We start from the raw sequence: 14,223 nt of genomic DNA, 5'->3' as shown, positions 1-14,223 counted from the left end.
TCCATGAATTGCTAGACTGATCGTAATCTGCTAATTATGATTATGGAAAATTTCACGCACATTTTTGCAGTTACGGCCAAACGTCAATTGATTTTGTGTAATCCATTAGTAATTTTGGTGTAATATTTTGCCAACTTTAGCGGTTAATAGCAAAGCCCCATACATGCCTTTATCACCAAAATTGCTACATATGTTAAGGAGAAGATTGGGAACAAGTAGAAAAAACAATTAATTTTAAAAATGCAAAGGAAAAAGTTTTTAAATTGTTATTTTTCCTTGCTTTTTTTTAAATTCTTTTTTTGACTTTGCTTTCGGGGCTTTGCTAATAACGGCTTAAGTTGGCATGAAATTACATGAAAATGAGAAAAAATTGGGAAATTACGGTTCCTGATTACATTTGAAAATGAAATTAATTGTGATTTGTGATTTTTCCCAAAATTTCGCATTACGATTTAGCGTCATGATTGTGAATTACGATTCAAAATGTCCGATCATTTGTGCTCATCACTATTAACTGCATCTATGCTGTGCAATATTTGCCCACACTTCTCTTTAGAACTATTCAAGCTCAGTCACATGGGATGGTTGGTGACTGCCAGATGGACTGCAAGACCAAGCAACAATCTCCTTTCTCTCATTCATAATAATTATTATTATTGTTATTATTATTCTGACACCAACTAGCAGAAAAATTCAGCTCAAATGAGTGCAGGTGTGGTTGTGTCATAAACATGCCAGGGATTTATAGAAGCAGCAGGAATTGGCAGCTTGCTGGCATCATCACACTATACACTGCAGAGCATGAATTGTCTTTTTTTTTATTTTTTTCACACTTCATAAATGGTGACCTTCATATAGCAAAATTGACTGGTCATTTCATGAGAATCTTGCTAATCGAGATTGTGGCCAATCACTGTAAGAAAAAAACTCATACATTTTGCTCGCTCATCCATACTTTAATGTTGCAACGGGCCTAGCGTTTGGCAGCCTCTCTGACCAGTTTCCTCCTTGCACTTTCATCTAGTCTGGAGGTACAGCCTTGTCTTGTAAGAACCAAATGCTTTCCGTTTACCTATTACAGCATTTACTGTGCTCCCAGAGGTTAACACAGCCTTTGAAACAATTCTGCCATCCATCATCTGCCCTGATGTGTACCAGTCCACCACTAAATTCCTGAGATCCCTTGCTGCCCATAGTTATCCTTTCACTTTCTGTTGCACTACTGAAGCAAGCACTAGAATGCAGCAGCCAGAAAAGATGTTTTAACACTGGACTAATCCAAATGACTACAGCTGCTTGCAAGAGGAAGCCAATTAGCTTGGTGTGCAATGAAAGTGAGTATTTTTTATGGGGAAGGGGGGAAGAGGGGGATGAAGGTGGAGGGAAAGGAGTAAGAGAGGAGATCCTTTTCCAATATTAGTGATTCAATTTTTTTAAGCCTTTTCCTTCACTGTTACAAATTGGTTCAAATGCATACATCTGAAAAAAATCTTATTTTTTGTGTGCCTTCTTGTCGGGCTGCAAGTAACAAAATGTGACTATTTTGAAGACAGTGATTATTTTCTATACCCATTACGCACACACACACATGCACACACAGATAACTGCAGCATTATAGTATCCCAAAACAATGGCATGACTAGCTAGGTAGACAGTAATGTGAGAAAGCAATATAGCACATCATTCCAAAGTCTCACACATGCTCTGACCCCCGAGGCTTTCAGGCCCTGTAGCTGAAGCGGTTAATCCATCTGTGCAGTCCTTGTGCTGGCTATTTTGACAGCTTATATAATGCAGAACATGCAGAATGGAGGTTGAGGATCCATTGGCATGGTAACAGCACTGTCAAAAGACAGCATTACGGAACTGTTTAAGGTACATAAAAGGTGCTGGGTGTTTTTCATCACCACATTCCTTCCAGTGTTGAATTTTTAGTGCCAAGTGGATTTTTTCTTTCAGAATGCATCATCGGTGATAAACCATCACCGTCTGCACATATACTTTGTGAAATAGGTACATTTATCTCTCAGAAATTCAGAATTCATAAGTAATTTTTTTTTAAATAGTAACAGAATATTTTCAGTAAAATGTTTCTCCTCTGTGCTATGTCTGTGAGTGCATAGTTTTCTGTATAGTATTTCTCTGGTGCACAAATACAGACACACAGGTGCACTCCCACCAAATATATACATTTGTATTCAGTATAACACAGGAATCAGATTTTTGATTATATAAAAATGTTTAAAGACACTCACCCTAAAATCTGAGAACTATTCCATATAGTGTCAGTATACTTTTTTTTTTTTTGTGCTGGGAGCCTTCGTCTTTAGATTATATCAGAAATACAATGCACATCGAGTTTATCACCATATATATTAACACACACATTAACACTGAGAAATTGAACTAATTCATGCTTTCGGAGATCATTACATTGATTTAAAAACATTGTGTATATTATATAATGTGAACAGTCTTTTTTGAAGCATGGATCTCCTTATAGACAACTTCCTGGCAGCTAAAGAGATTCTTTATCATAGGAGGTGGCAGCTTTAATCTTCACTTGTGTTCATAGTCCATCTAAGAGGATTGAGTAGGAGCAGCATTTGTCTGTTCAGCTTTTGTCAAGTCGTTTTCCCAGCCCTCTGTCTCTTCACAAAGCTTTCGTCTCCAATCCATTAACTCTTGTAAGGCAGCACTCTCGTTCTCCGACAGCCTTAACTGGTGGATAACCTGGAGTAGAGGAATCCCGTTTAGTTCTGTGTTTAAACAATCAATGTGTTAATACTCTGATTTTGGAAATTACAGTCTACACGTAATCATCATCTATTTATTTATTTTATACAGAGGAGGTTGATTTGCTAAGCGGAAGAATTACAATTTGTGATGCATCGGTTTAGTATGAATGTTGTGGCTGGCATCTCCAGGTAGGACGCTATCAGATACTACCTAGGAAGGAATGCAGTTGTGATGTGCAAAAGCCACAGACGCCAGCAACTTTCTGCACACCAGAAACCATCAGGAAACCCCTGTTTCTTAAAAGGATTGCGCACCACACGAAGCTGCCGTCCACACTAAGCTGCCACCTACAACTGCACAACCTGCACAAAGCCACTGCAAGCAAGAAAATACTCACGTTCATTTTGTCAGTACTTTTTCACCTACTTTGGTACTACTTCAATGGCAGAGTGCTGAAAAGGACTTTTAACCACTTCAGGACCACAGTCTTTTCACCCCTTAAGGACCAGAGCCTTTTTCTCCATTCAGACCACTGCAGCTTTCACGGTTTATTGCTCGCTCATACAACCTACCACCTAAATGAATTTTACCTCTTTTTCTTGTCACTAATACAGCTTTCTTTTGGTGCTATTTGATTGCTCCTGCGATTTTTACTTTTTATTATATTCAGCAAAAAAGACATGAATTTTGGCAAAAAAAATGATTTTTTTTTAACTTTCTGTGCTGACATTTTTCAAATAAAGTAAAATTTCCTATACATTTGAGCGCGAAAGTTATTCTGCTACATGTCTTTGATAAAAAAAACAACATTCAGTGTATATTTATTGGATTGGGTAAAAGTTATAGCGTTTACAAACTATGGTGCCAAAAGTGAATTTTCCCATTTTCAAGCATCTCTGACTTTTCTGCGCACCTGTCAGGTTTCATGAGGGGCTAAAATTCCAGGAAGGTACAAATACCCCCCAAATGACCCCATTTTGGAAAGAAGACATCCCAAAGTATTCAGTGAGAGGCATGGTGCGTTCATAGAAGATTTTATTTTTTGTCACAAGTTAGCGGAAAATGACACTTTCTGACAAAAAAGAAAAAAAAAAAAAGTTTCCATTTCTTCTAACGTGCGACAAAAAAAATGAAATCTGCCACGGACTCACTATGCTCCTCTCTGAATACCTTGAAGTGTCTACTTTCCAAAATGGGGTCATTTGTGGGGTGTGTTCACTGTCCTGGCATTTTGGGGGGTGCCTAATTGTAATTGCCGTACTCAGGAGAAGTAGTATAATGTGTTTTGGGGTGTATTTTTACACATACCCATGCTGGGTGGAAGAAATATCTCCGTAAATGACAATTTTTTATTTTTTTTTACACACAATTGTCTATTTATAGAGATATTTCTCCCACTCAGCATGGGTATGTGGAAAAATACACCCCAAAACACATTATACTACTTCTCCTGAGTACGGCGTTACCACATGTGTGGCACTTTTTTGCACCCTAACTGCGCTAAGGGGCCCAAAGTCCAATGAATACCTTTAGGATTTCACAGGTCATTTTGAGAAATTTAGTTTCAAGACTACTCCTCACGGTTTAGGGCCCCTAAAATGCCAGGACAGTATAGGAACCCCACAAATTACCCCATTTTAGAAAGAAGACACCCCAAGGTATTCCGTTAGGAGTATGGTGAGTTCATAGAAGATTTTTTTTTTTGTCACAAGTTAGCAGAAATTGATTTTAATTTTTTTTTTCACAAAGTGTCATTTTCCGCTAACTTGTGACAAAAAATAAAATCTTCTATGAACTCACCGTACTCCTAACGGAATACCTTGGGGTGTCTTCTTTCTAAAATGGGGTCATTTGTGGGATTCCTATACTGCCCTGGCATTTTAGGGGCCCTAAACCGTGAGGAGTAGTCTTGAAACCAAATGTCGCAAAATGACCTGTGAAATCCTAAAGGTACTCATTGGACTTTGGGCCCCTTAGCGCAGTTAGGGTGCAAAAAAGTGCCACACATGTGGTATCGCCGTACTCGGGAGAAGTATTATAATGTGTTTTGGGGTGTATTTTTACACATACCCATGCTGGGTGGGAGAAATATCTCTGTAAATGACAATTATTAGATTTTTTTTACACACAATTGTCCATTTACAGAGAGATTTCTCCCACCCAGCATGGGTATGTATAAAAATACACCCCAAAACACATTATACTACTTCTTCTGAGTACGGCGATACCACATGTGTGACACTTTTTTGCAGCCTAGGTGCGCTAAGGGGCCCAACGTCCTATTCACAGGTCATTTTGAGGCATTTGTTTTCTAGACTACTTCTCACGGTTTAGGGCCCCTAAAATGCCAGGGCAGTATAGGAACCCCACAAGTGACCCCATTTTAGAAAGAAGACACCCCAAGGTATTCCGTTAGGGGTATGGTGAGTTCGTAGAAGATTTTATTTTTTGTCACAAGTTAGTGAAAAATGACACTTTGTGAAAAAAACAATAAAAATCCAATTTCCGCTAACTTTTGACAAAAAATAAAATCTTCTATGAACTCATCATACACCTAACAGAATACCTTGGGGTGTCTTCTTTCTAAAATGGGGTCACTTGTGGGGTTCCTATACTGCCCTGGCATTTTAGGGGCCCTAAACCGCGAGGAGTAGTCTAGAAAACAAATGCCTCAAAATGACTGTTCAGGGGTATAAGCATCTGCAAATTTTGATGACAGGTGGTCTATGAGGGGGCAAATTTTGTGGAACCGGTCATAAGCAGGGTGGCCTCTTAGATGACAGGATGTATTGGGCCTGTTCTGATGGATAGGAGTGCTAGGGGGGTGACAGGAGGTGATTGATGGGTGTCTCAGGGGGCAGTTAGAGGGGAAAATAGATGCAATCAATGCACTAGGGAGGTGATCGGAAGGGGGTCTCAGGGGGATCTGAGGGTTTGGCCGAGTGATCAGGAGCCCACACGGGGCAAATTAGGGCCTGATCTGATGGGTAGGTGTGCTAGGGGGTGACAGGAGGTGATTGATGGGTGTCTCAAGGTGTGATTAGAGAGGGGAAATAGATGCAAGCAATGCACTGGCGAGGTGATCAGGGCTGGGGTCTGAGGGCGTTCTGAGGTGTGGGCGGGTGATTGGGTGCCCTAGGGGCAGATTAGGGTCTAATCTGATGGGTAACAGTGACAGGTGGTGATAGGGGGTGATTGATGGGTGATTAGTGGGTGTTTAGAGGAGAGAAGAGATGTAAACACTGCACTTGGGAGGTGATCTGATGTCGGACCTGCGGGCGATCTATTGGTGTGGGTGGGTGATCAGATTGCCCGCAAGGGGCAGGTTAGGGGCTGATTGATGGGTGGCAGTGCCAGGGGGTGATTGATGGGTGGCAGTGACAGGGGGTGATTGATGGGTGATTGACAGGTGATCAGTGGGTTATTACAGGGAATAACAGATGTAAATATTGCACTGGCGAATTGATAAGGGGGGGTCTGAGGGCAATCTGAGCGTGTGGGCGGGTGATTGGGTGCCCGCAAGGGGCAGATTAGGGTCTAATCTGATGGGTAACAGTGACAGGTGGTGATAGGGGGTGATTGATGGGTGATTGATGGGTAATTAGTGGGTGTTTAGAGGAGAGAAGAGATGTAAACACTGCATTTGGGAGGTGATCTGATGTCGGATCTGCGGGCGATCTATTGGTGTGGGTGGGTGATCAGATTGCCCGCAAGGTGCAGGTTAGGGGCTGATTGATGGGTGGCAGTGACAGGGGGTGATTGATGGGTGGCAGTGACAGGGGGTGATTGATGGGTGATTGACAAGTGATCAGTGGGTTATTACAGGGAATAACAGATGTAAATATTGCACTGGCGAATTGATAAGGGGGGGTCTGAGGGCAATCTGAGGTGTGGGCGGGTGATTGGGTGCCCTAGGGGCAGATTAGGGTCTAATCTGATGGGTAACAGTGACAGGTGGTGATAGGGGGTGATTGATGGGTGATTGATGGGTAATTAGTGGGTGTTTAGAGGAGAGAAGAGATGTAAACACTGCATTTGGGAGGTGATCTGATGTCGGATCTGCGGGCGATCTATTGGTGTGGGTGGGTGATCAGATTGCCCGCAAGGGGCAGGTTAGGGGCTGATTGATGGGTGGCAGTGACAGGGGGTGATTGACGGGTGATTGACGGGTGATTGACAGGTGATTGACAGGTGATTGACAGGTGATCAGGGGGGATAGATGCATACAGTACACGGGGGGGGGGGGGTCTGGGGGGGGGGTCTGGGGAGAATCTGAAGGGTGGGGGGGTGATCAGGAGGGAGTAGGGGGCAGATTAGGGACTAAAAAAAAAATAGCGTTGACAGATAGTGACAGGGAGTGATTGATGGGTGATTAGGGGGGTGATTGGGTGCAAACAGTGGTCTGGGGGGTGGGCAGGGGGGGGGGGGTCTGAGGGGTGCTGTGGGCGATCAGGGGGCAGGGGGGGGGAATCAGTGTGCTTGGGTGCAGACTAGGGTGGCTGCAGCCTGCCCTGGTGGTCCCTCAGACACTGGGACCACCAGGGCAGGAGGCAGCCAGTATAATAGGCTTTGTATACATTACAAAGCCTATTATACACTTTCCGTGCGGCGATCGGGCAGCTAGTAACCCGCCGGCGCTTCCGAACGGCCGGCGGGTTACAGCGAGCGGTGGGCGGAGCCAGTCCCCGGCGGCTGATCGCGTCACAAATGACGCGATCGCCGCATAGCCACTCCCGCAGCCGCCCCTGCCGATGGGCGTATTGCGGTCGTTTGGGCCCGGACTTTGCCGCCGCCCATCGGCTGGGGGCGGTCGTTAAGTGGTTAAACAAAAGATGAAAAATGATCTCCTAGGAGAAAATGTAGGAGAAATAGTGGATTGAATTGGGCCCCATGGCTTTTATTTTATTAACTTTTTCTCCTAAGTTCTCTCCTTGGTGATATTTTCACATCTCATCAATAAATTGCCTTTTAAGCCACAGCAAGTAAGAAAATACTCAGAATCATTTTGACAGTACTTTCTCACCTACTTTTTTAAATGCAGGGTGCGGAAACATTAATTTAAACAGAAGGTGGAAAATTATCTCCCAGGAGATGTCATACAAGGGCTAATGTGCCAAATCTTCACAGTGAATCCACTTGCTACCCTATGTTTTGATGTGGAAGGCACTGCAGAGTCAGGGCTTATTCACAGTGGGATGTTGCGCTGTAATGCAACGTTAAAGCCACAATGCAGCATTACAATGCAACGCAAAAAAGGTGGTAACGCTAACATTGCACTGTGAATGTCCCAGAAGATTTGTATTACTGCGTTGCAGTATGCTGCATTATAAGACTTTATAACACAGCACCGCAACATCACACTGTGAATGTAGCCTCAACCTGTAAACCCGGGAGAGCATATAAACTCCATTCAGATAGTGCTCTTGGTGGGAATTGAACCCAAAATTAATATACCAGAGCTGACAGCTGTGACATAATAGAATTTGATTTTAAATGTATTTATTGTTTTATTATATGAAATACTAAAATTATTTTTTTTTCTTTTCTTAGGCTAAATCTGGCAAACTATGGAGATGGCTACATCACTACAACTCAAGGATGGCACTGCCTACAACTGATTGAAATTTCTACATGATGTGAGAACAAGGCTATATAGCAGAAAATATTTTTGAGGCAAAAAAGTTTCAAGATGATCTTAACTTTGTTTTTACGAAAGAACTTTTTGATACAATAAGAGTTCACAATCTTCAAATGGATTAATCTTTGTAAACAACATCCCATTATTAGATACAGAAAACATATGATGAAGTATGCAATTGTTTATAAAGCCTTTCTACTAACAAGCATGCAGCATATTAGGTGTTTCTGACATTATTGTCAGATCTGACTACATTAGCTGCATGTTGTTTCAGATTGTGTTCAGCCACTACTGAAGACAAATAGATCAGCACGGCTGCCAAGGAACTGGTATTATTTAAGAGGAACTAAATATGGCAGCTTCAATATTCTCATTACAGTTGTCCTTTAAGTCTACATGAAATACATGTACGCTATTTCCTATTTACCGTATTTTCTGCTGTATGAGACGCACTTTTTCTTTCCCAAAAATGGGAAGAAAAAGTTCCTGCGTCTTATATGGCAAAGGCAGGGAATAGCCGACAAACGCCCAGTGATACGAACCGCCAACCAGCCGCCACGTTGGGGATTCCGTGCCTGTGTGTGCCTGCTCCCTCACGTGCCTTGTTCTCTCCCCTGTGTATCTGCAAACACCTACCTTGCGTGATCGGGCAGCCCGGCATACTTAGTACATTCTCTCTGGACTGCAGACATCGGAGTCCCCTGCGTGCCTAGCTCCCTTCCTGTGTGTAACCGCAACCCCCCCTTGCATCTCCGCGCCCCCCGTAGTGTACAAGTGATCATCAGCCCAGCTTGCTTTAGTCCATATACCTGGATATTGCAGAGACATCTGAGTTCTTAGCGCAGCTGGCTCTAGTGAAAGTGTTGTACTGATCACCAAATTCCAAACAAAGATATCCTGCTATACCAGATGGTAGTAAAAACATCCAATCTTTATTCAATACATCTCTGGACACGCAGATACAAGCTCACACGTATCGGGGGGAGAACATGTACAAGACGCTCCTGGAACATGAACGCACCAGGTTTAGTATATACATTTTTTTTAACTTGGATTTTGCCCTCTAAACCTGGGTACATCTTATATTCCAGAGCGTCTTATACAGTGGAAAATACGATACCTGCATCAAAAGTTACCTTTTTGAATTTAAGTACAAAATAAAGTTTAAAAAACACTTGTAATGCAAATAAGACATTCAGTAAAACCAATATCTGAACATGGCAAAAATGCAAACAGCTGTACTGATAGATGCACACAATGTATTCAGAAAACTAATGGAAAGTATTCTACTGTCTCATTCTTCATAAAGTCTATATGAATTCAGGTGATTTGATAATAATGTAAAACAACACATTTTTATGGAGAACGAGCCTTAGTGCGCAGAACATAAGATCTGTACATGGTGTGCTTTTATGAATGAATAAAAGACTAAGTGATTTCTAGCCTGAAGAAAACAAGAGCACAGCATGACTCCATTTAACGTAATACAACCATTAATTACAATACATTGTATTCCAGCCAGTAGCAAAATATGCAGATGCAAAATTCTTTGTGTCCACAATATATGCAAGGAGTTATTGTAAATGCAGAAAAACAACATCTGGATCAAAAGGAAGATATTACCTTTTATGGCATTTTTTCTGGACTACTTTGTAAACATTAAGGTATGTAAGATTCTATGTCTGGCCTTTAAATCTGTGCACAAAACCTGTTCTACCTACAGCTTGGAGCTTGTTCACAGGTTTACACCAGCTTGTCTCCTCCAGTCCTCTAATGACCTTGGCCTAACTGCCCCACACATTTCCCACTCCCATGTGCGCCTGCAGCATTTCTCAAGAGCCGCCCCCATTTTGTGGAACTCCCTTCCACTACCCATCAGACTTGCTTCCTCTTTCAACACATTCAAGCAAGCCCTCAAAACCCACCTCTTTAAGATGGCCTACCCATCCCCTACCACAAAACACTCTACTGAATATGTATTCCAAAGCCAGCCCTATCTAGTGTGTCCACCTTCCCATCCCCTTAGATTGTAAGCCTTTGGCAGGGTCCTCCCTTCCCTAGTGTAGTCTACATGATCATGTGCTCCTTTTCTATGACAGCATTGTACTTGTATTACTGGGCCTACCTAACCAGCCCATAATCACACGATCATGTATAAACTGTTTGCCTTGTATAACTTTGTTCTATGTTGTATAACCTTATTATGTCTGCCATCCTTGTATATATTTATTTTCCAGCACTGCGTAATATGTTGGAGCTTTAGAAATATAATAAATAATAATAATAATAATACACACTCAGGAACCAGGACTTGTTCCCTTGAGGGACAGTGCAGGGCAGAGTGTCACACAGACCAACCTGTTACTATAGAGAGGGAAGGATGGAGGATGGCAGATGCAGAATGGAGCAGCTCTTAGGGAAAGGAAGGGGAATAGCATGCTCAAGCGTTGACCAGGCACCACTGTCACTAAATACCCGGTGTGAGGTATCTTTAAGCACTGAAGGGGGATACTTGTACACAAGCTAGGTTCACGACAAAGATGGTCATAAACGGCTGCCTGGACCCACCATGTGTAATAGGTCAGAGGTCTAAGATCTCTCTTCTAAAAGATTATGTTTACTTGTACTTTATATACTCGCACATAAGCCTAATTTTTCAGCACAACAAATGTGCTAAAAAGTTACCCCCCTCGGCTTATATGCGAGTCAGTGGAGCAAAACAGATGGTGGAGCAGGTTTTGTTACTGGCAGGGAAGCGTAAGGATTGTGCACTAGTGATCCTGCTCTTGCCAGCTGGCTCGCTGCTGTGCATGTGTCCCCCATCACCTGCAACATGGTGTGCATAGTGCACTGCTCAAGACTACCTGTGTCCCCTTGCTCGTGGAGCGGAGTATGCAAGCAACTTGTCAGTGATATAATAATCAGGGATTCTAGTGGCTACTTGAGACACAGCTGTATGATCCTGGGGCACATCTGGCTATGGGGAGGGGGCATGACTTGTGCTGGGGAACCATCTGGCTACTGTGGAGGGAGCTATATTGGGGGGGGGGGGTTATATGTGAGTCAATCACATTTTCCTGGTTCCTGGGTACCTTGGCTTATACCTGGATCGGCTTATATGCGAGTATATGGGCATATTAATTTTACAGACAGAAAAAGACATACAGTACATCTTGTTAAAAAGTATTTTTTCCAAACATACTTTGTAACATAAAAGGTTTTTGAGCACCAGAGGTATGCACTGTCTGGGATAGTCTAGTGTAAGGGCACAGTCTGACAACTGTCTGATATCTCCTCCTAAATGTTTCTGTCTGTAAACTCAGAGCAGAGCAAGCATATTTGTGCCTATGGAGTGGGGACAACTTGAATAAATTGACACTATGGAAAAAGAACAGTCATCAGCATCATAATATGTCAGCTTTGGATGTTTGTGAAGATCTGCTTATAGCTTATTTACAGCTAGGGTGATCATTTGGAATTTAGGTTTTGAGTTTGAATACTTTACATCATTTTCCAGGGAAAAAAGAAAAAACAAGCTTTTACTCAGGGATAGGAATGTGTAATGATTTGAACTATATACCATTCTCTCTACTTGACCCAGCGATCTCAACCAACATGCTTATTTCCAGCATGTGTCCCCTCCAGATTCTATGTCACGGGCTCCTGGCCATCATGCATTTGTATGGCACTTGACCCTGAATGTCACCCAAGGGATCGAGACATAGTACTAAGAGTGTGTACATATACACATTTAATGTCACCCTCAGGGACTACCACCTAGTCCTTTAAACACTAGGTGAATAGCACCTTACAGTCCAAAGCATGAGCTATCACCATGGCTGGTTGGTACTGCTTCTGCTTTTTTGAGTTTAACAAGGAATTAGTGCACATGCAAGCACATGTCCCTATATCACTGCCCAGTCACTTGGCATCACTGCCCAGGCACTCACTTGGTTCATTAGTAGCAAACAGTAAGGTAATTGTTTTCATTACTGTGGGGAGGATAACGTTTAACTTAAGGAACAGATTAATGTAAATGGGATGGTTAGGGGACAGGAAGGGATTAATATTAAGGTGGGAGGAGGCTACAGTGAGGTATTGGATGGGGTTTTATTACAGAGCTGAATGATGGGTACAAACAATTAAAGCTTCATTAAAATAAACACTGCATAGCTGAGAGCAACCATATCAAACATACTCCAGTGGAGTGACACCTTGGGGTGGATTCACTAAACCATGCTGTGACAAATAGCATGCCTTATCAGAGATAACACTCCTTATCAGAGATAGCACACCTTATCAAAGTTAACACGCCTTATCAGAGTAGTATAGCGAGTGCTAAAAACTTATGACTGCTAATTGGCAATGGCACTTGTCCTGCCCTGAGCCCCTGCAGGCTCGTAGCGCTCGCTTTTCTACTCTGATATGGCGTGTTAACTTTGATAAGGCGTGCTATCTCTGATGAGGCATGCTATTTGTCATAGCACGGTTTAGTGAATCAACCCCCTTGATTTATTTGTTTAGTTGTGAAGATATTGTTTCAGTGGTGTTCCCATTATAGATGGAGTATACCCTGATGAGACCAGAGTGGTGAAGTCTATAGATAAAATATCAGTCACCAGCTAAAACACATAAGGGCCCTTTCCCACATGGGGCTTGCCAATTAGCAGGCATAAGTTTGTAGAGCTCGCTATGCTACTCTGATAAGGCGTGTTAACTTTGATAAGGCGTGTTAACTTTGATAAGGCATGTTATCTCTGATAAGGAGTGCTAACTCGGATAAGATGTGTTGTCTCTGATAAGGTATTCTATTTGTCTTAGTGAATCAAGCCTATGGTGTGCGTTTTGCATGTGGCATAAGAGCCTACCGCAGTGCATGAGACCACACCCTTACAAGCTGTTCAGCCCCTGTGGCACACTGCACAGAAAGGGAAATTACCATGACCCTGCCCCCTGAAGGTCTAAGCTATTGACATCAGATGTCAGAAACACAGAAACATCCAGACAGGAAATGTGTCACATGATTTTGTCCATATGCTCATGCGCAATGCACCTCTACCAATTTCATAGACATGAATAGCCACAGCTATAAGCTGTGGAGGGGAATTGGTGAGGGAGAATACCGTGATGCGACCAACATCTAAAATTAAATGCACACAAGCACAGCCAAAAATTTGTGTTTGCTTGCTTTAGGCACTTCCACAGCCAACATTTTTTCATGAATAAAATCATTATCCTTTGGTACCCAAAGTAATTATTTTCATGTATTCCTTCCTAGGAAGGCCCATTAATCTGACGTACCCAGGAAATATACCTTTTAAAATAAATTATTAAAGCATCATTAGTAGTTTAAAATATCAATAACAATATTATATTGCCTTTTTGCTTTGAAAATGTGTTGCTTTGAAAATGTACTGAAGCATTCCACATGTAATATAGCCGTAAGAAAATCATTTGGCGTGCAGTTAAAACACTTAAGACACAATAAAAGAGCTAACAAAAAGTAATCAGACATTTATTACTGTATATTGTTTCTATCTTCTAAAATAATGTTAAATAATTTTCATTATTATCAATTTGGATAATCAGATAATTTTTTGAGTAATTTTTTTTTTAAGAAGACAGGCAGCAGCTTTCATCTTTTCCTAGTCTCCAGATTAAACAAACCATATGTTCCTAATCATGCTAGATGCCATAATTGGATCACATTCTGTTACATTAATTAAACAGGTATAAAATAAACATCAGAAAATGACTCTGTGGAGAGTTATTTCATGCTCCAAAGAAGGTGCCTCAAGATATATGGTCGTCTTCCAGGCTCCCATCAGTACCGTAAATATAATGAA

The 14,223-nt window shown here is 41.9% G+C and overlaps 1 protein-coding gene across 4 annotated transcripts in view; it reads right to left on the bottom strand.

The window, feature by feature from the left end:
• Window positions 1-2,434: 2,434 nt before the first annotated feature.
• MYO16 (myosin XVI) overlaps window positions 2,435-14,223 on the bottom strand; it is a 490,337-nt gene continuing 478,548 nt past the window's right edge. For 3 of the 4 annotated variants that reach the window (XM_068268029.1, XM_068268031.1, XM_068268030.1), the window contains exon 35: window positions 2,435-2,733. In XM_068268029.1, the coding sequence (XP_068124130.1) occupies window positions 2,581-2,733 (153 nt within the window). In that variant the 3' untranslated portion in view covers window positions 2,435-2,580. Of the gene's footprint in view, window positions 2,760-14,223 lie in introns of all 4 variants that reach the window. The other variant, XM_068268033.1, reaches the window with a different exon arrangement.

Source organism: Hyperolius riggenbachi, chromosome 2 (genome assembly GCF_040937935.1).
Source record: "Hyperolius riggenbachi isolate aHypRig1 chromosome 2, aHypRig1.pri, whole genome shotgun sequence".
Classification (NCBI taxonomy): Eukaryota; Metazoa; Chordata; class Amphibia; order Anura; family Hyperoliidae; genus Hyperolius; species Hyperolius riggenbachi.
The sequence above is the reverse complement of the archived record's forward strand: the minus strand, read 5'-3'. Positions and strand labels throughout refer to the sequence as shown.